This window comes from Chrysemys picta, chromosome 8 (genome assembly GCF_011386835.1).
Source record: "Chrysemys picta bellii isolate R12L10 chromosome 8, ASM1138683v2, whole genome shotgun sequence".
Lineage (NCBI taxonomy): Eukaryota > Metazoa > Chordata > Testudines > Emydidae > Chrysemys > Chrysemys picta.
The window spans coordinates 33403004-33429412 of record NC_088798.1 but is presented as its reverse complement, the minus strand read 5'-3'; the positions used below and the strand labels follow the sequence as shown (position 1 = coordinate 33429412).

The window sequence follows — 26409 nt, the reverse complement described above, 5'->3', positions numbered from 1 at the left end:
CATATCTTCTGTAGTAAATAAAATAATCAGACTTGTTACATTACATGGATTTTCCGAAAACAAGACTTTTTTCCTCTATCCTAACCCTCTCAATTATATATGTAAAATATTAATGAAATGCAAGCAAAATGAAAAACTATTTCAAAGCTGAAAAATATTATCTGGATTTATGCCTGCCTTCAGGACAAATCAGAAGAGACAGATACTGCCTGATTATTGTTTTTTTCAAATACCTATGAGAAAGACGAATACTCAGAAAGTCATCTTGTTCACTTTACTATTCTTTACTTGTACATTGGAAAAAAAGTAATGCATCAAAAATGTAAAAACCCATAGAGAGGTTTTCTATTAAAAAAAAAAAAAAAAGTCAGCTTTGACCAATAGGTGGAGTGCAACACAATAAGCTGACTGACTTAAGTGAGTTGCCTGCGTAATCAAGGGAAACACTTGGCCCACAGTGTTCTACACAGATTATATGATAGTAGATAATCTGTAACAAATTTGGGGCTCCTATCTCTAACTTTTAGGGTATATCTACACTGTATGCCCCTCCCAGCATGGGTATAAATAGCAGTGTAAATGATGAGGCACTGCTTAGGTGCATAAAGACACTTGAACCTGTGGGTATATACCCTACATGCTCAAGCAGTGCCTCCCCCATCTACACTGCTGTCTTTGGCATTGTAGTGTCCTGTTGCCCAAGTTTTTCCCAAGAGCAGGGAAAGGCTCCATCAGCAGGGAAGCTCCAGTAGCTCCCTATGGGTGAGCCACTTCTCTTCCACAGGGAGCTGCCAGAGTCTTGCTTTTCACTGCAGCACACATACATTCATGCTGCTGCCAGTAGTGTGCAGTGCAAATATAGCTTTACATTCACATCTTCCAGAACTCAGGTTGCTCTGGGTGCATGGGCCATCTTTTCTATATCATTCCAGCAACCCTTCTGCACCATTCTGGCTGTGTAAAGGGGCCATAAAAGAGCCAGATCTCCCTATCATAGGTCTAACCTTAGTTTTCCTGTCTCTTATGCTTCCTCCATTTCCCTGCAGTCTCTTGCTATGGGGGAAGCTCAGGAATGTGCATGGAGGTTGTGGCTTTCTAAAACATGCCGATTAGCTCTTTTCCAGCTTCCTACATCAAAACCAACAGCAGAAAATTGGACCCCACCACAGAGAATCTAACCTAACCTAGGATTTCCCAACTTGTGTGCAATTAACAATCAGAACAGCCGGGAGAGAGTCCAGTGGCTACAGCTTGATATTTTTCTCCAGAAAGTTATAAATTAACTGAAAACAGGAGAGAATGGCCATCTCAGCTTTATCTACTGCAACATGAGAGTCCTAAATTGTTCTTAAGCAGAGTGATGATTTCTGGGTTATTAAGGGCTGGTAACTCTCTTGAGACAAGGAGACAACATTCACCTCTGCTTCACTGAAGTGGTCACAGTTCTCTTGTGGACAGGTAACAAGGGGAGGAAAAAATGGAAATGGAATCTTCAGGGCGCCAAAGATCTTTCCTTTCCATCCAGGTAGGTTTCTGTTTATTTGGGCTAGTTTTATTAGGAATTAATTAGTATCAGTTGACTTGTAGTTTTATTTATTTATTTTGACAGGCTAGATTTGTTTACAGGATGTCAAGTTGTAACATTGTGCTGTATTTAGGTTTTCTTTAACTGATTTTATTGCAATAAATATATTGCAGCCTAATTCTACTTTAATTTATACTAGAATGCACCTAACGTAAAAAACAGAGCTACAATATTAAAAGCACATTATATTTTCTCTCAAGACTTAGTTATCACAAAAACGACAGCTGTAATCACAAGGAAGCACTTCAGTTACTACAAAAATACTACCGGTCTCTGTGGTTAAACTAGCAAAGTCATTATAGTCGTTCTAACAGTACAAAACAATATAAAGACATCATGTTAAGAATACTTTATTATATTAAACCTATAGAGCAACACAGCTAGGTAGCTGTAACAGTGTTTTATATAAAAAGGATTGCTGGTGAAATAGTTTACATTCTAAATTCATTACTTATTTAAATACCTGTGAGCTTGAAACTGGTTGCCTTCTATCCAAATATTAATATCTGGACAACAACATTTCTTGTAGAGCATCATTAAGTCTTCTCCTAACCCAGATGCGGTTTCTAGTTCAGAATTACCTGTAAATGGGGGGAAATAGTTATTTATTTATACTAGATTATCTTGAAGTTGCAAACAATTTCAGGCATCTGAAACAAACTATACTAAAAGACAACATATTTTATATCCATGCTACAGCTTTCACATGGATAGTTTATTTCCTTCTGAAATGCACATTTGATGAAAGCCTTTTCAGACAAAACTTACTAGTAGTGGAGAATAACTTCTATGTGTTACTCTTAACTGAGTCTACTGGAAGTTTTACCACCCCTTGGCACTTGGAGCTCAATGGAAGAGAAGTGTTACTGTTATTGCTGTACGTGAAAATGTATGTTGTTTGTTCCCTTTTCTATACAAACCATACATACAGTTTCAAGGAGATTGGTCTCAGGAGAAAATTTAAGGTCACTTCTGCTATCAGTGACAAAAGCTATTAACTCCTCACAAAATGAAAAATGGATATTTTTATATTTCCCCACTTGCAGGACTATATGGAACTGACTTGGCCCTGCCCCCCCCCCCCCCCCCCCACTCATTACATGTACATGAATGCAGTGGAACCAGTGAAGTTCCCTGCAGTGAAGAAAAGGAGGGACCACCACTATGGAAGCACTGTATCAAAGGGGCCTGTGCTTACATCTGCTGTAGCTCAGAAGAGGCATTGGCAACAATGCAAATGCACCAACTAAACGCTCCTCTCCTCAGGGCATGTTGCTACATTTTCATTCTGTGGCAGTCTGAGTGCAAGGGATACAGTTTCTATCACATTGCTGTATGCTCCCTATGGAACACTCATTTACTCAGGGCATGAGGGAATGATCTGGGCCAAAGCAAAGAATATTCATCTTGGTCTTGTTAGTGCAATAACCATAAACTTTACCCACAATTTTTGAACAAACCTACACTGGTGTTTAGGTAGCTAGCAAAATCCACACACAATTCTAACTTCACCTGGCTTAGTTGCATTGCCTTCAGCATGACTGGCTTCTAGAATTTCATCTTCAGTATTAGGTGAACAAACAACTTCTCTTTCTATGGCTCCATCCAGAAAATGCTGATTAACAAAAGTTGTTTTATCACTTCCAATGCATTTTACACCTGATATTTGAGTGTTCTGAAGACTACCAGATGTAAGGCTTTCATTTTCCTGTGTTTGTCTGGGCTCCAGGACTCTTTTCCTCAGAGTTTCTTCCTCGATTTCCCTAATGTTTTTATCAGACGAATATACAACCCTAGAAGAAGACACTGAAGTTTACTCATGTAATTTTTCAAATGTTCAAAAATAACAGCTCGAAAACACATTTATATATTATGCTTAACAAGGCTTATATAGAGAAAATATAAAAAAAAAAAATTACTTTTGAATTGTATACTGAATATAAAAAAATTAGTAATTAAGAGAGTACATGAAAATGTGCAAAATAAGTGTTGAAATAGTTCTATAGCCCTGCACTAGTGCAGCCTTCAAAAGAGTATCAGCATATCGTGTAATTTACTACCTGAATGCCAGGCTGAAGCACTGCATTTCTTTTTCTAACATTCCTTGGTAACTTATTTTCTTTGCTGCAGGGAGAAAAATCTTTAAAAGAAAATTTAAGACCGCTCCGTATCTCCTGTGTATCCCTACCATTGACTAGCAATAACAGACCCCTACTGTACAAACTGGCCACTCTTAACAGCCAATATTAAGTATAGCTGATTTATCTGTTTCAGAGTAGCAGCCGTGTTAGTCTGTATCCGCAAAAAGAAGAACAGGAGTACTTGTGGCACCTTAGAGACTAACAAATTTATTAGAGCATAAGCTTTCGTGGACTACAGCCCACTTCTTCGGATGCATCCGAAGAAGTGGGCTGTAGTCCACGAAAGCTTATGCTCCAATAAATTAGTTAGTCTCTAAGGTGCCACAAGTACTCCTGTTCTGATTTATCTGTGCAGCTTAGCAGCACCAACAATAAAATACACTCACTCATGTTAGTCTCATCATTACATTTATAAAAGACAAACGATTAGAAAGTCAGAAATTTAGGAGTTTAAATTTTACTTCAAAGAAAACCAAGTGTATGTAAATACTCCGTTAATAATCACACAAAAACCTCCCTCTTGCGATATCAGCCTTCCATTTTCCCTTCATACCTACTTTGTAGATGCATTACTTTCAGATGAAGGACTTTATGGGTTTACAAAGTCCAAAGTGCATAGCTGAGATACTTCACTTGTACAGTTGGGTTTCATACACATCTTCAACATTATTAGATACAGTAAGCTTTACTAGTTTCATTTAAAAGCTATAGGTACATATCTGGGCTCAGGAGATTCACACTTACAGATGTGTTTACTTTGTGTTTAAACATCACTCACTCTGTGGCAAGTGGGATTTTTGTGAATACCAGGCAAATAAATATATTTGTCTAATCAGGAATTAAGTAAATTTTTCTGCAGATTGTGTATAGCCTGGTCCTTGGCAAACTAGAGGAGACTGAAAACAACCCTTCCTAGGTCTTTAGGCATAGGCCTTTTCCTATGGCCGAGAGGAGTAGCTTCCCCTTCTGACAACTCCATAAATTATTATTAGGGTACATGTCAGTCAAGAAAAAATGAGAAACTGCAGAGAAAGAAAGGGGATGGAGGAGGCTAGCATTAAGGGAGCATGTGTCTGGATGAGTTGAGGTTTCAGTGAAGACCTTTTAAAGATCAGTATGACAACAAGTCCTCCCCCCCCCCCCCCATGGATTTTTAAAATCTTCATACCTCAAGGTGCTTGCAGAGTTCCTAAACTCTGAAGCTCCTGATATTTACAGAGCTTTCCATCTTTGGGTTGGGATGGGCTGAGGGATGGAAAGAAGAGTGGAAGCAGCCTAAGAAACCTACATACTTCAAAGAATGCCAGGCCTACAGGGTTGACTGTGAGGAGCTGGCAACTTCCAATGGAATACATTGAGCTTTCTTCCGACTTCACAGAATTACAGTTGGACGCCTTGCACCTCTACAAGAAGTTAAGGTCTTTAACCTCCATATATATCCCCAGCACACTGTGCTATCCAGATCCTAATATCTACAGCTGTGGATCAAGGGCTCTGTTTCAGTACAGTTTAGGAGCTCCAAAGAGCAGAACCCCAATGATCTTTTGGAATTTTGTTGGATTCCATGATGTCATTCTAAGAAATTTACTTTTCTACATCTGAAGTATGATTCTGTGACTACATCTATCCAACAGCTTTCCAAATAAGCCTCATATAAAGTTATGTTAAAAAAAAATTGCAGCTAGGATTTGCCAAACAATAAGAAACATTAATCTGCACAGTTGAAAATTATTCTCTCCTGTATCTTAAACAGATTTAATCAAATTTCAAGGCTATTTGAACAAAGAATATTGTGCACTAGTCAGACTCACCAATTTTGAAATTGAAAGGTGGAGGGAAATCTTAGAGAGGGGCCTCAATTAGGCTTATAGTACAAAAGAAATCATCAAAACTTCAATTCTTTCCTTATTATGATGTGTTGACAGTTATAGTTTTCCTAGATTTACACTGAAACATTCATTTACTCACCAGTGACATACATGGGAAGTACAAATATAATGTACAAAAGAGGAGAAATTAATTGAAAGAGTAATTGCTAAACCATATGAGGCCATTATTTTAGCATCCTGCCTACAGCAATTGCAAACACATTTCCCCAGATACATTGCCCAAATGATCAGATGTATTAGGACTAAAATAATTCATTCATGCACCCTGAAGATAAATACAATTACTCACATTTTCTTCCCATACAGAGTTACAAAGTTAGTTAGTTTAGCCAGTTTTGAATTCTTGGCCGCTGTGACTGGATTTTAAATAGATTGGCTATGTACCTCATCAGAGCATTTCTTTGTATAGGATCTAGATTTATTTCCCTCTAGTATCATGGACGGCCCTCTTGGTTCTTAGATTACTTGCAGGGACTAATTGGTTTTCACTATATCTTTCACAAATTTTGACTATCTCAGTCCCTTTAGCTGTTCTGTTCAGGAGGGGAAAGCCTACTGTTTCCAATCTCTTGTCCTGTATAAGAGGACACCAAACCACTAATCATTTTTCTCATGCTCTCCATGATCTTTCGAAGCCCCACTACAGCAAAGATACCTTTGTAAAATCCTTTATTCAAAAGATGCACATCTGAAAAAGGATCAGATATGCAGTGTGTTATCTGAACTGCTTTGTACAAACTGTCAAATTAACAAAACCTTTTCTGTTCAGATGAGAGATGTATTGTTCCTTAGTCTAGTCAGTAGGTAAATGGGTAATCAAGGCCCTTATGCTGCACATTCTTTACCAGTGACACGGCTGATTCATCTTCTTAATACAGCTGTCAAAGAATTCCAATATTTCTTCTGTGCAACAAAGAGAAAAAAAATGGTTCCGGATAGTGAATTTCCATGCTCTGACTGGAAATCTTTACTGTCCCAATTCAGCCAAACACAGCAACTGTGTAATAGCTTGTTTTGAAACACTACGGTATAGTAGGCCATACTTTTGGCTGATTTACCTCATGTTTAAGTATTATTAAAGGCAGAACTTTGAGGCTAACCAATCCTCAGAGTTCTATACATTATTAATAATCAACCAGTTCTCTCAATTTGCCAGCTCTTAAGACCATTAAACAGTACTTTGCTTTCTGTTCTTTGAGGGTGCTTGTCTAAGAGTGTGGGCTGCATAATGCTCATTGTGGTCAAAATGATTTCCTGGAAGGTTCGTGTAGCACAAGTTACTTGAATTGGACATACATAGGTAGATATCATAGACGACTGATCAGATGCACTGTGAGGGAAAAGTAGGTGTAATACCTCAAATATTAAGGAAAGGAATTATTTTGAAGCAACAATGTAAACAAAAATGACATGATCAGGTTTCTGTAAAGTCAGTTTTTTTTTTTAATTCATTTAAACTCAGCCTGAAGAAGCATTTCCTTCCATTAGCCAGGTCATGAAGGCTAAGTCCCTTGGGAAGGTTCTAAAAAATAAAATAAAATAAAAAGCACATTGTTGATGCATTGATTGACAGTGTGTTAAAGAATGTGCATTCTCCTTGGTGGCACAAACACTCTAAATCTGATCTGAAATGACCTCCAGAAATTTTAAACTGTGGGTTGGAGTCAGATGAAACTTGTATATGTTTATTAGAAATCATATACTCCCAGAAAATGTGAAATATTTGTGTAGCGACTTCTGCCTGTGAAATACCATCTGCTTTTAACAGTCAGTCATCTAAATTAAGGAGGATATGAAGTTCTTCTTCCCTGAGCTAGGCTATGTTGACAACTAAAATCTTGATAATCACTTGAAGGGCTGACAAGATCTCAAGCAAAAGTACAATGAAATGGCAATGACTTTGTCCCACCCCTAAAATACTTGCTGTAGGCCATAAGAGACAGAATAGTGATAAACTAATTGGTACTGTGCTTTTTAAATGTAGGCCATGTCTACACTACAAAATTATGTTGCCACCGCACTTATTAAATCATTTGGGTGCATGTTCCCACTTGGCTCTATGTGTTGGCAATGCACGTCCTCACTAGGAGCACTTATATGACTATATTGTCTTTGAGGGGCACTGTGGGAAGGCTCCTGAAAGCCAGTAACAGTCGCCGTGAGCAACGCACACTGACACTATGTCACCCTAATTACATCAACTAGGGCTCTATACCACTTGGGGAAATGGTGTTACTAAATTGGCATAGGGAAGCACTTATGTCGGCAGGAGCTAATTTTAAGTGAAGATGCTTCCACAGGCTAGGTCAATGAAGATTAGCTTATGGTTGACCTAACTGTATAATGTAGAACACGCCACAGATATATTACATCTTCCAGCACAAAGGGCCCCATTTGGTTCTTACACTAGATGAGCATCAGGAAATTAATAAAAATACCTTAGTGTAAATGAGAAAGAAGTCCGTTCCTGTCCCTGCATGGGCAGAGGTTTTGAGTTGTTTGTTGTTTTAAGTTACTCAGTTCAAGGGTTGCACTTTGTCTTTTAAGAGAATTAGTCTATGTTTTATAGGTCACACATATGCCTCAGTTTGTCTGGTTTTCTTGCGATTAGGAAACAGGTAGAATATAATTAAAACAGTGATTTTTTGAGTGCATTAATTTTGAGATTATGACCCTCACTAACAAGAATAATAAGATTTCTTGATAAATGCCCAAGCCTAGATTGTTGGATACTGAACTGAGCTGTATCACTCGTGTTTCTGAGAAACATTATGCTGAATAACTTAGTTTTTGGAGAGCAGCAAGTATACATTTCTCTCTTATTCAGTTCCCTCCACAGATGATGTACTTGCAATCAGAATATAAATTTCTCTCAGACAATGTGTCTGAGGCTTAATTTAGGCAGAACAGTACTTTCAGAAGACAGTTAATTCTATTTTAAATTCAGGTTTCTGGATAAATAATGTATTTAAATAAACAGATAAGTCAAAGTAAGCATATTTCATTTATTTGTAAAGTATATGAACAGCAAGAAGCTATTGGAACACAAATCTACAAGGTATCTGTAAAGGATACTTCTGCTGTGAAGTGGATGCTTTCTACCACTTTGCCGTGACAGTGAAATACTGACACACTGGAAAAGATACTGTCACAAGTTTTAAGTGGCCATAAAGGTTTGGATCCCAGAAGTCGATTATTTTCTTGGGAGACAAAATAAGTGGACACAGACACAATATAGATCCTATTTGCTTTATTTACAAGTTTCACAGTCTTGTGCACTATGGTTTTCACTAGGGACTGTGGATAGCAAAAACAGAACTTGTGACTCCCACTGCTCCAGAAAGTAGTTATATTGATATTGAAATGCTGTCCATAACCGCTCCAGAATGCTTCATGTTTACACCTACTGCAACACATTAAACCTTCTAAGTTATGACTATGCTAAGATGAAGGCCAGCTCCACACTTAACTTTTACCAGTATAGTAACATCAGTGAAGGGTGAGATTTTTTTTTTTAAAAAGTCATTTCTATGGCAGTAAAAGTCCTAGTGTAGATGTGGTTATACAAACATAAAAGTGCTTTTTTGCAGTATAGTTTATTTCACTTGGTGACCCAGTGTAAGTTAAACCAGCAAAAGCACTTTTTTTTTGCTAGCATAGGCTGAATCTACACTAGGAAGTTTGCAGAAACAGCTACACCAGCGAACCTCTTCTAGTGTGGATTAGACTCAACTCACACATGACCAGGTGATCCAGCTGCCAACCAAAAGCAATCTTATGATTTGCTGTGTCCCTTAGACCCTGCGACACTAAAAGGAGCCACTGGCCAGTGTTTGCAGCTCAGAGGATGGTCTGACTCCGTAAGACAAGTGTTCTTCAAATTCCTTCTCACCAGACACAATGAGGCATCAGCTGCTTCTATTCCTTACTTTGGTCAGAGTTCAATTCTCAATGAAATCAGTGGGAATTATACCATTCATTTCAGTGGGAGCAAGATCTGGCCCTCAAGCAACCACTAATGCACTTTCCCAGTGAAAGATTTCTGTCCATCTCGGATATTTTTATTACAAATCTATGGATTCCTTATAGTATCTTTGCGACAATCGATTGGTTCATTGAATTTTCCCAAACAAAATCTTAACTTCACATGTATACTGCTCAGTCCTCAACTTTCACTACAAAAATCGGGAGTATTTCAAATACAAATGAGTAAATGCGAAGCTTTATCATCAAATCTCTATTACACTCCGTCCTTTGCAAATGTTTATATCCATATAATGTTTCTCTTATGAAATAAACATAAGAGACAGACAGTTCTAGCAAGGAAGAGAAGCAGACTAAAATGTTTTCCTTGTAGATCAATCTACATGCAAAAAAGCAATTCCTAACGAATAGAAATGTTCTTATTTTACAAAGCTTGGCATTCTGTTCACACTTGTCATTTAAGGTATCTACACTCATTTTTAGAAGCTGTTTATTTTAAAAGTTTGTTTTCATTGAGAAATAACACAAGTTTTTCTGTTGGACACTTCGCAGTAACCCGAAGCTGGAGCTCCATACAGCCTCTCACATTTCTCCCCTTCTTTAATGTAGAGCTCAGTTAAACTTGCTCTTCTGAGAAGATGCTGTAGTTTAACACATATTAGACTTCATGTCAAAATAAACTGACCTTTTCCTCTTATGTTAGACAATTTAATTTTTCATTTTTTCCCCATTGTTCAATTAACAGTCTACATAGTGGTTTGACTTCCATAATTCAATAAAAATGGAGTGAGGTAGATTGCCTGTTTCAAAGTTTATAAACTGCATATTCATAAAGCAATAGGTTTGTTAATTTTGTTTGTTGCTATTTTGGAAGACAAGAGGGATGTTTTCAGCAATAATATCAGAAGATTCAAATTAATTTTAGGATCTTTTCCACTTGTGTTTTTATAAAACATTTTGACAATGATTAAATATAAAATATACACAAAGTTCATAATTTTATAATCTCACAGTATTGAGAAAAGTGACCATTAGCCATTCTGAAACAAGCATTGAGAGTACAAAAGCAAGGGGGGGGGGGGGGGGGAGAAAAAAGGAGGTTATAAAGAGAAAGAAAAATAATCATTATCAGCATTTACTGCAAAAGACAAAGCAGACAGACTGCTTAATCACACCCTAAGTAATCTGTAGCCTCCATTTGCATGGGATCCTCTGAATTATTGTACCTTATGGAGAATATGGCCTCTGCATAATTTCTTTTGCAGTCAAATAGGTTGGTAAACAGCAGTTGAGATCCATGCAGATTCTCTTTTTGTATATATAACAGTAACTTGTACTACTCTAACAACAAGAGGATTAGGCTGTTCGCATGCCAAATAAACAAACTAGAAACAATATACAACAGCATGCAGCACTGTTGTGATAACCCACCACATGAGTTAGTACTGCACTGCAGATTCCTTATCTCAGTTCATAACACAGTACAATCCTAATAGTGAGAAAAAGATCAGCACTGAAGCAGAAATACTGCTGAAGTGCAAGAGCCTCAGAGAATCCCTTGTGCATGGTAAACGTCAAGTTAATATTTGGGTAACTTGAATTGATAATATTCAAAAAGATGCACCTCTCCTGGATAAGTAGCTGAATATATGCTGGGGGGGGAGGGGGTGGAATATGAGGGACTCACCACCTCCCAGTGTTCCTTATAACCCATTTTCTTTCTCCTCAAACTGGTCCAACAATATACATTGTTCTCTCTTCTAGAATAGCCTGGATTGTTAACTATCACCATCAGAAAGAGAAATACAAAAACCTATACTACATGAACAGAATCTCTAAAGCATTGGCTTTGAGAATATTACAAGGACATCAATGGAGGATTTATTTTGTTTAAAAACAGATATGCCTCTTTCTCAGAATAATCTATTAGCAGCTGATGGTCATTAAGTTATATGCAATTAAGTAATAAAGTCATCTTATGCACAAGTTCTCCAAGATGACCGTGAAAATGGGAAATCTGTTAAAGTATTATTACAATTTATTTATAATCCAAAATGTATTCAACTGGTATTGACAGTTAGGACTTCTGCTATTTTAAAATATTCAGTTCTTAAGTCCAAGTTTCCACAAGCAGTTCTGGATGTGCTATATTTGCTACAACTACCTTTCAAAAAAGTGTGCAGCAAAAGGCTACGTTAGCTAGATCCAAAAATAGAACTAATTGTCATCTTCTGTAATATCATTCTAATCGCCTGTAGTTTTGACACACACTCCACCTTCTGGTTGTTTTATTTTTTCCTCTGCACACGGAAGATTAGGAAAGGCATGAACACTGAGTTCAAGAGGTGTGTGTACAATATGAGTAGATGAAAGATAATGAAATCTGAATGATGCTATAGGGCAATCTCAAAGTTAGTAGCAGTAGCTAGAGCCTGATGATTTTACAAAAGGACAGGTTGTCCTAAGACTACAGTACTTAAAAGCAACAGAAAGTCCTGTGGCACCTTTAAGACTAACAGATGTATTGGAGCATAAGCTTTCGTGGGTGAACACCCACTTCGTCAGACACATGCGTTCACCCACAAAAGCTTATGCTCCAATACATCTGTTAGTCTTAAAGGTGCCACAGGACTCTCTGTTGCTTTTTACAGATCCAGACTAACACGGTTACCCCTCTGATACAGTACTTAAAAGATTAGCTAACTATAGCCCATGAGGGAGGGCAGAAGTTTCATTTCAGAGAGAGTTGCTGCCTGCAATTAATGTACTAGATTTTGTGCCCTTCTACTGGCTGATGAAGAATCATAAGAACATAACATTTGCCATAGAAAAATCAAACCACTGGTCCATATCTTTAACATCTAGCATCAGTATCTGATTCAAACACCATAGCAGGAAGTATCACAGTGTCATTAGAGTTTCCTTCTATTTGATCTAAATGTATTGCTTGTTAACTTCAATGTCAGTGTCTCTTGGTACCTATATTTCACGAATGAGGCTTAAGGAAGGGGGGAAGAGGAACTTCATGTATCTAGACTACATCAATCTAGTTCTTTCTAAGCTCTCCTTTCTAGGCTTACTTTTTTATTGTAAAATATGAATGAATACCAAAATAGTATGGCAATAAAGTCATGCTGAAATGATATGAAGCAGCAAGATCATAGGGCAAAAGACACAGGGCAATATTTATCATTTTGTGTTCAAAGTGCATATGATAGAAAAAGGTTTCTTCCTTGCGTACTACAAAGTTATCAGGGGCGGCAAGTTATATGGGCCTGTAGTGCCCGGGCTATAGCAATATTCAGGATACGGGGGCCTGATTCCAATGTTCGGGGCTGGGTCTCTCCCCTGGCACTCCCTGCCGCCCCCACACACCTCCCCCAAGCGTCCCTCCCTGCACCCTGGGCAGCAGGCGGTTCCTCCCTGCAGTTCCCCGCTGTGTTCTGCTCTGCCAGCTCCCAGCATCAACTGCCGCCACAGTTTCCTAGTGCCCTCCAACCACTAGTGCCAGGGCAGGCTGACCCAGCCCCTGCCCTTCCACCTTGGATGGATAGGCCCTTCCCTTTTCTGGCATGACCCTCCACAAGCACAGGGGGCTCCCCTGCCCACAGTCACTGCTCCTGCCCCACACTGGGAAAGGGGCAGCCCCATCCCCCACATCCAGTGAGGGGTAGCAGCAGGGGAGGAGGCACACACGTGATGGCAGCCCACCCCAGGGAAGTCGAGGGGGCTTTCTGGACCTGAGAGGGGCCCTAGGAGCACGTGCAGTGACAGTGGTGCAAGGTGAGTGTGCTGCCAGGGGAAAAAGGGGACCCCTGCCCCGGAGCTCGCGGCTGCCGGTGTGGGGAGGGCTGGGGGGAGTCCCCCTCTTTGGCCCCAGCCAGGGGCAGCCTGCCTGCACCCCAAACTCCTCATTCCTGGCCCTACCCCACCCCAAAGCCCACACCCACAGCCAGATCCCTCACCCCACCCCAACCCTCTCCACCAGCCCTGAGCCCCTCCTGCACCGTGAACCCCTCATCCCCCGCAGCCCTCACCCCCGCACCCTAACCCTCTGCCTGAGCCACTCCCACACCCCTCATTCCCCCACACCCCAACCCTCTGCCTTAGCCCTAAGCCCCCTCCCACACCCCAAACCCCTCATCCCCAGCCCCACCCCAGTGCCCTCACATTTTTACATTATTTTAAAAAATATATATCGGCTTACAAGGCAGGTGTGTGTGTGTGGTGGGGGGGGACTTGGACCCGTTCTGGGCACCACCAAATATTATTCAAACCTGCTGCTCCTAAAAGTTATTACTCAATGTAATACCAACAGGCAAGAAGAATTCATTTGTTCACAATGTTAACAACTTGATATTAAGGATTATCATTTATCAATTCTAGGTTTTTAAATTCCCTTTAGGTGCCTCAGTATAACTTGAGTATTTAATAAACTAACAACAGAGCACCTGAATGAACATGAGCACTAGAAAAGCAAGGAAGGGAAATCCAAGAGAGGAAGAAGGAGGGAGCAGGGGAGAAAAGATAGAACAAGGATAAAAGATAAATGGATGAAGACCACCACCAAAGGAACAGGGAAAATTTCTTTCCAGGCTGAGAAAAAAAACCTTTGTATTTTAATTAAGTGGGAGGGTGCTGAGGGTAAATAAGAAGGAGTGTGTTTGAGAAAGTAAATTAAATAAAAGAAGAAAATTAGAAAGCAACACAAGACGTGTCTGGAGTTTGCTTAGTCAAGTTTGCTTTAAAAAAGATTAACTTCTTTTGCATATCTGTTAATTTTGGGTCTGAGGTGGCGGTAGGGACACAAACATGGAGTTGTTGATGGGCACCACTTCTGAAGTGGCACATATGCTTTTTCTTAGGGTGACCAGATAGCAAGTTTTTATATATATATAAAAATTCGGGGTGGGGGGTTATAGATGCCTATATAAGAAAAAGCCCCCAAAATCGGGACATCTGGTCACCCTACCTTTTCTACACTTAAGAGTTTGCCGTTGTAGATATACCAGCAAGAGTTCTTTTATTGGTATAAATTGCATCTCTGCTAGAAGGTGTTTACTGCTCCCTCAATGGAAGAAGCAACAACAGCAAAAGGACTTTTTTGCTGATATAACTGTGTTGCCACTAAGGCTTTTGCCAGTATTGCTATGTCAGGTGGTTAGAAGTGTGGAAAATGTAATACTTCTAACTGACGCAGCTAAGCTAGTTCAACTTTCTAGTGTAGGCCAGGCCCTATGCACTAAGGTGATGGGCATGTTAGAAATGACTTAAAATAGACAGGATTCTGAATTATATTGTTGCTTCCTATTAGGTATACAACTAGGTATAGATGAGGTATATTTCCGCTGAAATTACAAATTCTGAATTTAAGTTTCTTTTTCTTAAAAAGAAAACATTTAATAATGAAAAAAGGAAGAGGAATAACTATTTACAAATGGAGTTAAAATAATTGGTGGAGCCACTGAAAAAGACATTCTTAAACAAAGGATTTTAACAGCAGGTACAGTGCTGAGAAGAAATTAACAAAAAACACAGAAGAATTATATATAGCTGTTGAAACTGATAACATTCCTTATTCCCTTTCCTTTCACAAGCTTTAGAGATAAGAGAATCCAATTAGAAAATGGTAAAGGCTCAAAGCCACAGAAGCAAAAGATACAGTAATGGAAAGATTCCAAGACTACCTGATTTTCTGGTCACATATAAAGACTTCACAGTGCTCCTGGCAGTGAAAACTTCTGTAATGTAAAAGTAACCACATCTGTTATTAATCCACTAATGTAGCTTTAGTGCTACTCTCTCACATTAACTGCACTATTGCGGTTAAGATATTGGACTAAGTCTCAGGAGATCTGTGTTCAATTCAATTCTATGACAGATTTCCTGTGACATATTTGTCAAGACAGTCAGTTTCTCTGTGTCTCAGTTCCTCATATGTAAAATGGAAATAATATTTTCTGCCTCACAGGATTATTGCAAGGATAAACTTGTTAACATTTGGGACGTTCTGGGACCATACAAGTAATAGAAAAGCACTACTGAACAATATCAGATGACAGATTTAGTCTTAATTATTTTTAGACCATTGTAATGCATATGTTGCTCAATTTCTACTTGTTCTAAGGAAGGCAATCCACTCAGCCAAATCCATAACTGAGACCTATAATGCCAACTTTGTATTTTGCCACTCTCTCCTGCACTGCTCTAGCCCATTCTGTTTTTTCTACTTTGGCCTGGTCTACACTACAAAGAAAGGTCAACCTAAGTCAGCTTGCACCAACCTAACTGTACATGTACCTATGCTATAATTTGTCTCCCGGCAACATAAGCACCGTTACAGCGATGCAATAACATCACCACCCGAGCAATGCAGAGCCATGGTCAACCTACTACATGAACAAGCACTAAAGGAGGATGGGATACTTTGCCAGTGAGTTTCACTGGTATTTGCTGACAGCAGAGGAATGATGAGATCAAGAATCTTAGGTTCCATTCCAGGCTCTGCAGAGGAGTATGACCTAGTGGGCACAGACTCTTCTGACCATTCCCTCCAAACAGGACCCCTCCTGCCCCATCCCTTCTTATCTGTGCCTGTTCCTCCCCTTTTCTCCTCCCCCTCCCCCGGCTCCTCATCCTAGTCCCATTCTCTTCATTTAACCAGTCATCACTCCTCAGGCATCTCATACTAGTCTCAGTCTCCTTTGCCAGCATGTACCAGTTCCTCTTTTCCCAGTTCATTGTCCAATCTATCTCTCCCCACCCTGACCTCCAATCCACTCTGCCCCCACTGGCTCCCAGTCCCAGTCTCCCTCCTCATCCCATCTCAGTGTCCTGTTCCTACCCCACCACCTAATCAGTCCTGGTCCTAATCTGTTTGCCCAACCAGTCACAATTCTCCTCACTACAGCTAAACTTGTTGTCTGATCTGTCCCCATCTCTTTCCTCTGCCTCACTGGTTCAGAGTCTGGACCCAGCCAGTCTCTGTCTCCACACTCTCTACTCCTAGTCCTAGTTTCCCATTGCCCCGCCACCCCCAACAGCCTCTAGTCCCAGTCTCAATCTACTCTCCTATTCCCCCACTCAGGTCCAACTCTTGTCCCCTCTGCATTCAAATCAGGCAGCTTCCTCCTCCACTCTGCCTGGACCCTGCAGGGGGGCATTGAGAGCACAAGAAAAACAGCCTTCCTGTTCTCAGTTCCAGTGCCTGGCTCTGGCCCACAGCAACCCAGAGCTGCAATTGCAGGGAAAATCCTGTTCAGCTGCAGGCTGGAACATGCCCAGTGTAGACAGAGTCTTCAGGGATTTTAGCTGCAATGTTCCAGCAAGTCTCAATGGAGCATGTGCAAAGTGAGATTTTCCAAATACTTATTTATGCAGATTTTCATGGGGATGGCAAAAGGCACATCCCTCACACAAAAGGTCAGGCCCCTGCCAAAGTTCAAGTCCCTACTCGAAAGCATGGGGGAAGCCAAAGCTTCTCAAAAAAAAAAAAAAAAAAGGTTGCCAGGAATATTTTAACATGGACAAAACAATGTATTTTTCCCTAGCCTCGTTCACAGAAACAGTTGAACTATTTTGGCTTAAGTTTAAAAACAAAACAAAACAAAAAACAAAACTTCAGCCTGAGGCAGACACCCAACATAGAAAATTTCAGCCCAAACAGTTAAAGTTTGTAATTGTTATAAACAACTGAAAACAGGGTCTTATAATGGCAAGTGTCAGCAACCTTAATAGGCTACCAGCCCAACCCACTTTAAATCTAGATATGTAGGTGTACACACACAGTATTCATATTCAAGGGCAAAAATATAAACCAAAGCATTTAATAACACGAATACATAGTCACCCATTCTCCATATTCTGCATTTTCACCTCCCCAGCTCTGCCCTGAAAAGTGAAACATAACTATTGTAAATATGTCCTTATAAGTCAACATGTTATGGTTTGCATTTGTGATGTCTAAATAGAGAAAAACTTCTTTGATCAGAATTATCCATACAGTACCTTCATGGTTAAGGAATAAAATTAATAAAACTAGGTTCCAAGTCTGCAAGGGAAAGTATCTGCAAAAGTGCTTTTCCCCACTTACAGTATTGAGACTTCTATACAGTTCCCTCACACACAGAGGTTTTGTTTAATGACAGCAGCATCTACCCCAACCAAAAAATCCTGTCATCTAAACACTGAATTATGAATTTTACATGACTATGTTTCTACCCTTCACCTCATCAAGGGCAATAAAATATTCAATCAGTCTTTCACCAGTTACTGTAGCATATGGATACTATAGAATACTGATAGTCTGCAACAGTCTTCTCTTAAGAAAGAAAGTGAAAGACCCTGGCTGAAGAAATTATTTCTTAACACTGACATGCTTGTTCTCCAATTATTGACCTATCCAAGTATTGCCTTCTTAGAGAAGCTACAGGCCTCTGTGCCAAGACAGCTCCAGAATTATCTGGATTCCTCAAGTCTTCTTGAGCCTTACTCTGTACCTAAGTACAGAGAATGGAATGGCGGTATCAGTTGAGAATGTCCTTGTGACAGAGACCTGTTCCTGGCAGACTTTAGCAGCTGTAGATAAGGAGACAATTGAATGACACCACAGGGTAGTACTGGGCAACTGCTCATCTATTTAAATGTTTCTCTCAAGTGGAATTCACCTTGTCATCCTTCCTGCTCATAATGTACACAAAGCCATTAGGAGGATTATTGAGGTTATATGAGCTGCAGTTAGGTTGACCAGGTGTCCCAATTTTATAGGGACAGTCCCGATATTTGGAGCTTTGTCTTGTATAGGTGCCTATTACCCCCGTCCTGATTTTTCACAGTTGCTGTCTGGTCACTCTAGCTGCAGTGTCTTCAGTATACAAATTACACCCAGCTTTATTTCTTCAGCTCATCTGCCCTATTCAGAGCAGTTGAGTGACTGTGCTGAAGTGAGATTATGGATCTGAAGTATATCTGGGTGAGGCTCAGTCCAGACAAGATTGAGCATAACATTTCTAGTTTGGAAGAGGACATTGGTGATAGTACGGGAAGGCTGGGTCAGTTCCCTTTGTTGGGGGACATCCTACTACTTATCACATATGATTGCAACTGAGGGTCCTTAACTGTTTCTAGAAATTCAGGCTGCATCAGTGGCCAAAAGTGCTTATTTCAGGAGACTTCAGTCTTTTTCAGATGCAAGCTTTACTACAGCTATCCATATATTTGTTACTTCAGAGTAAACGCACTCTACATGGTGCTACACTGGAGGACAATCCAGAACTTTATCTAATATAGAACACAGTGCCCCCTTGCCTTGCTTACCAGAGCTTCATGCAGTGACCACATTACATCTGTGCTCCAAGACCCACACCATTTCATTTCTGGGTGTAATTCAAGGTATTGTTTCTGACGTATACAGGTCTAACCGATTTCGGTCCTGGCTAACAGACCATCTCTTCTCCATGGGATACCTCTGCCACCGAGATTAGTGGAGGCACACAACCTGACACATTCCGTCTTTACCTGAGAGAGGGCTGCTAGAATGCTGTTCTCAGTGAGGAGCCACTCAACTCTGAAGTTTGCTTCCCTCACTTGGTCCAATAAAGTTCAAGGCTGTAGACCTTTAGGGCTTTTTAAAAGGCCATCTGTTTTTCTAGACTTTTGAGAAGATGGAAGATTAGGAGGATGTACATATTGATAATCATTTAATCCTTCAGCACTAAGGCAGAGGTGGGAACCCCCAACCCCACAGATGCATTTATACATAATCTAGAATACATAGAGACGGGCATTTAAAAAGATTAAGGTTTATATTTAGACATAGTGTTTTGAAACTCAAGTTGTTTTGTAAGACTAGCACATATTTTTCCTTGGAGATCCTGCTGGACCCTAGGGACTTTTACTTGCTTTCCAATGAACACAAGTTAATTGAAAACAAGTGATACAGAGCCATGAATTGTAGGTATATGATGCTTACCATTCAAGAAACAGAGGAGTAAGTCCAAACGTTTAATTAAAGATGGGGGAAGTTATGTCCTGTGGCACTGGTTCAGTATAAGAACCTTCTACACGACCACTAATATAGGCTGCTATTGGTATGATGCACAATTAGAATGCTATGTGCAGTATCTCACTGCGTAATGTCTTTTTTTTTTTCAATATACTCTCAATAGAAGTTGTCATTTAAAAGTATTGTTAACACCAAAAGTTCCATGTTTTATATTATTTTGAAGACACTACTGTTAACATCTCAGTAGGAAACTGAATACCATGTTTTAAGAAATATCTTCTGGATTTTTAAAAAGTATCTACTGCTTCCATACTATATCTGTTTTCAACCATCTGCCCATACTTCCACCACATAAGTTACAGTCATCTCAAAAAAAAAAAAGAAATTTAGGTCATTAGGACCTTAATGATGGCAGCCTAATATTAAATTCAGTGAGTCAGCCACTAGCCTTAATATCATATGGAGGACTTTCAATATTTTCACTTTTAATGACCTCTTTAATGGACGCTATATATCATTTTTTCCATGTTACCATACTGATGTGAGAGCAAGTCCTTTGACAAGATCTTTCATCAACAGAGTTGGTCCAATAAAAGATATTACATCACCCTCTTGTCTTTCTAAGATGTGTAGATGTTTGAAAATTTACAGTTTGAAAGTTTTATTACTAGCCCTTTAAAATATAAAATGTTTCAATAATAAAACAACACAGGTATTCAGCACAAGTGGCCTATTTCTTTACAAATGAACAGGTTAATAAAGTAATTCAAGGAATAATGCTGGCATTCATTTGCTACTTGCTGACTACTTTCCATTTCTGTTATGGCTTAATATTTACCAGAAGTGTTAAGCAGCCACAATAAACCATGTCAGTATTTAGCAACAACAGAAACCATAAAACAAAAAATTTATTTCAAAACTACAATTATCTGTCCTCCAAGATGTATCATCCAAGAATGGGCTAATCAGTGTGAGTAGGCATGGGTGGATTAATTGCTTAAGATATAGTACTAAATATTCTCTTGCCCCAATCTCCTCTTCCCTAAACTAAGGATCCAGTCTTGCTACTATTGACATCTGTGGTAAAACTCCCTTTGATGCTAATTGGAACACTATCAGATCCAGTAACTTTAAACAAAACTTAAAGTTTTGTTGAACAGATTCTCTTCCCGACACTACAGAACATACACAAAAAATGCTGACTACAAGTCCATTTTAATTTTTAGACAGTGAAATACCAAAAAAAAAAAAAAAGAGAGAGAAAGAGAAGATAATGAAAAACTTACTGCAGAAATGTTTTAAATTCTGAGGGCTCGAAGTTCTCCAGATTAAAAGTTTCATGGTCTTTCAGATTAGTTAATTGTTTTCCGGTACAGTATAAGAAGAAGTCTGGAACTCTTGCTAAAAGCACTGCTTTATGTGCTCTGAATAGAGTATGACCAACACAAAAAGTGACATCTGCATGTATTTCTTCTTTAAGAAGCCTGTTAGAAGACAGGAATCATTATGCAATTAAATTCAGATCTAGAAGACACACTCTAAACACTGTTTGTAATATACTGGAATCTTTAAAAAAAATCCACATTTTTTTTTTAAATTACAGTAAAATATGAATGCCACAACAATTCAGGATGTTGTCATCTGGAAAAAAAATCCTGTTGAAGCATTTTAACTCAATTCAGTTGCTGGAACTGACCCACATCTTCAGCTAGTTAGACCAGCACTATGGTCCAAGTGCAATGCTGACACTGTGATACATTGCTATGGCACACAGACCCCCAGCTGGTGATGCCACTACTGCATCTTGATCAGTGGAACTGGAGTCAGAGGGCTCATGTTCCCTGGAGGGGCTGTTATTAAGAGAGCACCAAGAAAAATAGGGACTGCAGGGAGTTAGGCTGGAAGCAAATCAGCCATGTGGACAGAGCAATGGACAGCATTTACTAAAGTTCCATTTGTTCAGCTTAACTTTGCAATGCTTTGCTCTTTGAAAATGAAACATGGTGGCAACAGCTGAGCTGTTTGCAATCTGCTGCCCTTGAGAAAGTTAAGTAAGTAGGGTTACCATATTTAACAAATAAAAAAAAGAGGACCCTCCACGGGGCCCTGGCCCAGCCCATTTCCCCACCCCCAGCCCCGCCCCCTCCTCCCTCCCAGCCATGCGAAAAGGGCTGCCCGAGCGCTACCGACTTCACGGTTTGCCGGGCAGCCCCCAGACCCCGCACCCCCGGCCGGCGCTTCCCCAGCGCAGCTGGAGCCCAGGAGGGGAAGCGCCCAGCCGGGGGCGCAGGCTCTGGAGGCTGCCCGGCAAACCGTGAAGCCGGTAGCGCTTGGGCTTCGGGCAGCCCCTATGCCTCTGGACCCTGCGCCCCCGGCAGGGCACTTCCCCTCCCGGGCTCCGGCGGCGCAGGGTCCGGAGGCATGGGGGCTGCCCAAAGCCCGTAGCGCTCGGCTCTTAAACAGAGACGAAGAGTCAGGGGAGGAGTAGAGCAGCCGTGGGAGGGGAAGTGCCCGGCCGGCATTTTCCCGGACATGTTCGGCTTTTTGGCAATTCCCCCCGGACGGGGGTTTGATTGCCGAAAAGCCGGACATGTCCGGGAAAAAACGGACGTATGGTAACCCTAAAGTAAGCCCCCTCAGTGCCCTGGATTTTGCAGACACAAATCCAGCCCAGTGATGGACCCAGTTGAAGGAGGATTCAGAGCTGTACACACAGCTGGTCAAGCAATAGGACAATAGCAGGAAAGTAAAATTATTATTTTACCTTATTGGGGAACAAGAAGAGAGATCAGCACCACAGGAGGGCTCACCACTGCCTCAAGCCTCACAGCAGTCTAAGGCCAATGGGGGCTGCAGGAAGCGGCGCAGGCTGAGGGATGTGCTGGCCGCCCTTCCGGCAGCCCCTATTGGCCTGGAGAGGCGAACCGCGGCCAGTGGGAGCCGCGATCGGCCAAATCTGCGGACGCAGCAGGTAAACAAACCGGCCCGGACCACCAGGGGCTTTCCCTGAACAAGCAGCGGTCCAGCTTTGAGAAGCACTGATCTACACTACAATGGTGCTCCCACCAGTGTAAGTTGCCCACTACATAGACTTAATAACACCACCTCTGCAAGAGACATAGTGCTTAGGTCAATGTAGTTAGGGCAACAGAGTGTCTATGCAGAAACTGCGTTACTCACACCGCCTATTGGCTGTCAGCACCACGCAGGGCTCTTAGCAGGAGACTGCCACCACCACCCCGAACATGGAGCTCTAGCAGCTCTAGGGAGGAGGGCCTCGATTTCATAGCACGGAGCCTAGCAGCAGTAAAATTGACATTCTTACACTTCTGTGGCTGCTATTATTTCACCTTTCCTCTCTAGCTCTCACTGTAAGCCCCAGGGGCCGGGGAGCTGAGATACTGTGGCCTGATGCTGCAGTGCTGTGGCCAAGGTACTCCCAGGTGGTGACCCCTCCTGCGCCGAGTACCAGGACAACGCTGGGGCTGACCGAAGGCCTCCCCACGCCTCAGGTGCCCCGCTCCCCACGATCAGACTTTGACCCGAGGCTGTGCCCTGCCCCAGGGTGAGTGCCGCGCCTCCGCGCCTACCTGCCGAGATCCTGGCGGAGCTGCTCAGCCACCATCTCCTTCAGCCTCTGCCGCTCCCACGCCCCCCTCCCGCCGCCTGCTGCTGCCGGGGCCCAGCTGGTGCCTTTCGAGACAACGTCCCCCCCACACCGCGCCATGTGCCGGGGTCCGCTGCCTCTTAGGCGGCAGCTTCTTGTACTAACGCCGGCGAGAGCGTCGATGATTGATAGACGGTCCCTGAGCTACACAGTTTATAGGACATCGCTGGTATTCACGAAGAAGCCGTACTCCGGCGTTCGCCCCGAGGGACAGCGTCCACCCTACGGCGGCGACGCCAAGCAGCCCAGGGACTCTCTCAAAACAACTAACTTCCCGGGCGCCTTCTCCACACCGGAAACCTCTGCGCATTGGCCACAGCGCCAGCTTCCCTCCTCCCATTGGGCGGTCCGGAAGCGACCTTGACCAATCGAAGCTGCTCTCCTTCAGACACATCTGCTCCGCCCCCATGTTTACCAGGGCGGGGTTGCTGAGGGAGTGCTGGCCTGAGACCCGCTGTGTTTGGGGCGGAGCTCTGGCTCCGCGGGGTTAGGCAGGGCGCTGCGGCACAGGGCAGCGGAGGGGTGGGGCGAGGTGGCACGTGGCGGGGATCCAGGGTCCCCGCAGGGAGGTTCCGGGGCAGCCAGCCTGGCTCGGCAGGGGCGGGGAGGAGCGTTGGATGCAGACAAGAGGTCGCTCCTGGAGCCTGGCGCGCTGTGGCAATCTGTGAATGACGATTTAACACGTTTGTGGGGTGCCGCCGTCAGAAGGCGGCCGGTGTGGTGAATGCGGGGCCCGGCGGTGCTTCCACCGCTGTCCCCTACCATTGTTGCCCTTCAGTGGCTCCCCTCTGTTTTGTCCTTGTCTCCGTCCAGCACGGGGAATGTTACTGGGGTGGGGTCCCAGAAGGGAGCCTGTTGAGCTGCGTGTGCCAAATGTGCAGCCAAACAGGGTTGTACACTTTGGGATCTACCTTACTCAAAACATTTCCCTAAATAATGGTCCCACCTTTCAGCCTTGAGGGATGAGCCCAACCTTCCCCAGTTATTTCCCTTCCCTTAATGACAAGAACATCAGTCTCCTCCCTCATGATAAACCCTCCTGGTGTTCCTTTACCCAGGTATGACAAGTAGCCTGCCTGACATGTCTCCTGCCCCCATCACTATTGTGCTATACCTTTAGTGGAAGCAAGCTTGAAACACATACACATCTTTCTTCACACAGAGCTATGAAAATTCTAAGCATGGCATTGCATCTGGGCTGAAGGCAGTGGGAGCCTAGTACTGAGAGTCCTCTTGAAGGTTATCCCTAAATAAATGTTCTTACTGTAGTAGCACTGTTTTAATCATCAATAGAAATGGGTCATGTTATTCTCTCTGTATAAAAGACACACATCAAACCCAAACAATACTACTTTGGGGAGCAAAGAAAGACTTTTTGATCCTCTAAAGAGAACAGATCTGAGAACCCTTGAAAGAAGCCCTTTTACAAATTAATTTGATTTTGTCAGTAAGCTGACGTCACTACATGAAGTAGACATAAAAGAGAAAGAACATAGGGAGAGCAAGGCCACCAAAGGATCCAGCAAAACTAGATATAATAGCTTCACTGCAATTCAAGCAGCAGCTGGACTTCTTCTGCTCACTGATAATATGAAACAGATCAATTTAAAGTAGCTTTTTCTCTCCATTTTCCTCTATTGTAATAAATAATATAAATATACAGTACAGCTTAGAGACAAATAATCCTAGGTCTTGGTAATTAACTAAACTAACCCAACAGGGAAGAAATCTCTTTTGAACATACATAATTCATTGGTATCCACCCAGTTGGGGGCAAATGCAGAGTAGGCAAGTTTAGCATTGATCTTGCCTTCGTCATCCATAACTGGGATCTAAATCACAAGGGAAATTTCCCCACAAACATGTTCAAGCTTTATAGACTTAGAAGGCAAAGAACTTGTTTTCCAGAATGTATCTGCATTGGAAGGTAGACCATTGAACCCAATGTTATGGTCTTAAAAACATCATAAAGGACTAGCATCTTCTTGTTTTGTTTTTCCAGTCTTTAGAAATCCCCGATTGTTACAAATGTTAGGTCATTGATTCTGTTTGGGAATAGCTTCTTGGAAGGTGAAATATGTTATAAAATAAGTCAGTGAAAATGTGTATCATTTCTTTAGTGCCCAGCTATCATGGTCAGATTTCTGGTTGGTGCCATTTGTTTTCATTTTCATAGATTTCATAAATTTTAAGGCCATGGGGAACCATTATGATAATCCAGTCTGACCTCCAGTAATAATAGAAGCCATAACTTTCAGTTGAACTAGAGTATATCTTTTAGAAAGACATCCAATCTTGATTAAAATACTTCAAGTGTAGGAGAATCCACCACATACCTCGCTAAATTGTTCCATTGGTTAATTAGCCACAGAGATTTTTTTTAAAAAGTATGCCTTATTTAAGTTTAAAGTTGTCTAGCTTCAACTTCCAGCCCTTGGTCCTTCTTAACACCTTTGTCAGCTATGTTGAAGAACTCTTGTGTTGATACCTATAAATGGTAATCAATGTACCTCTTACCTGTTTCTTTGATAAACTAAAAAGGTTGAGCTTCTTAACGCTTTTAGTGTAAGATAGGTTTTCTTGACCTTGCATCATTCTTCTGGTTTTCGACTGAATCCTCTCCAACTTTTTCAAAACCCTTTTATTTCACTCTTTTAATTACTTGGGTCTCTTAATCCTGTGTCCAAAAGGGGTTTTTTAGGAAGTTGTAGTCATAAAATTATGCCTCTTTTCTTATGAGCAGACCCATAAACCTTTATATAAAGATTATTTACCTTCCTCTATCTTTGAATGGTGATCTAATATCTAACATTTAATCACTTCTTATTAACAGCTTTCCCCACTTGTTCATAAGTAATACTGAGTAGTTGGTGGAAAGTTTATCTTTTAATCACAGTTTCCTTCAATGGTATATAATTAGGATTAGGATTAGATATTTATTGGTAAATGTTGGAAAGATTGATTTTACAATACACATACCAAGCCACGAACATTTTTTTCCATCAATAATAATAGAAATTTACTGTTAGGCAAAGAAAAATTCTGCTTGATAGCTTATTAGAGTCAAAATCCAGATTTAAATGTTTGAATTAGGATGGTTACAAATGGACTAGTGATGAATAGTAAAAACAGGCATAATT

General features: G+C 41.3%; 1 protein-coding gene across 6 annotated transcripts in view; it reads right to left on the bottom strand.

The window, feature by feature from the left end:
• BTBD8 (BTB domain containing 8) overlaps positions 1 to 23582 on the bottom strand; it is a 68771-nt gene extending 45189 nt beyond the window's left edge. For 4 of the 6 annotated variants that reach the window (XM_065555530.1, XM_065555532.1, XM_065555531.1 and 1 more), the window contains exons 1-4: positions 23193 to 23570; positions 20889 to 21086; positions 3098 to 3378; positions 2049 to 2166 (exon numbers count right to left, since the gene is read on the bottom strand). In XM_065555530.1, the coding sequence (XP_065411602.1) occupies positions 2049 to 2166; positions 3098 to 3378; positions 20889 to 21086; positions 23193 to 23329 (734 nt within the window). In that variant the 5' untranslated portion in view covers positions 23330 to 23570. Of the gene's footprint in view, positions 1 to 2048; positions 2167 to 3097; positions 3379 to 15286; positions 15501 to 20888; positions 21087 to 23192 lie in introns of those variants that run through there. The other 2 variants (XM_065555528.1, XM_065555529.1) reach the window with 2 other exon arrangements.
• Between the last annotated feature and the right edge of the window lie 2827 nt (positions 23583 to 26409).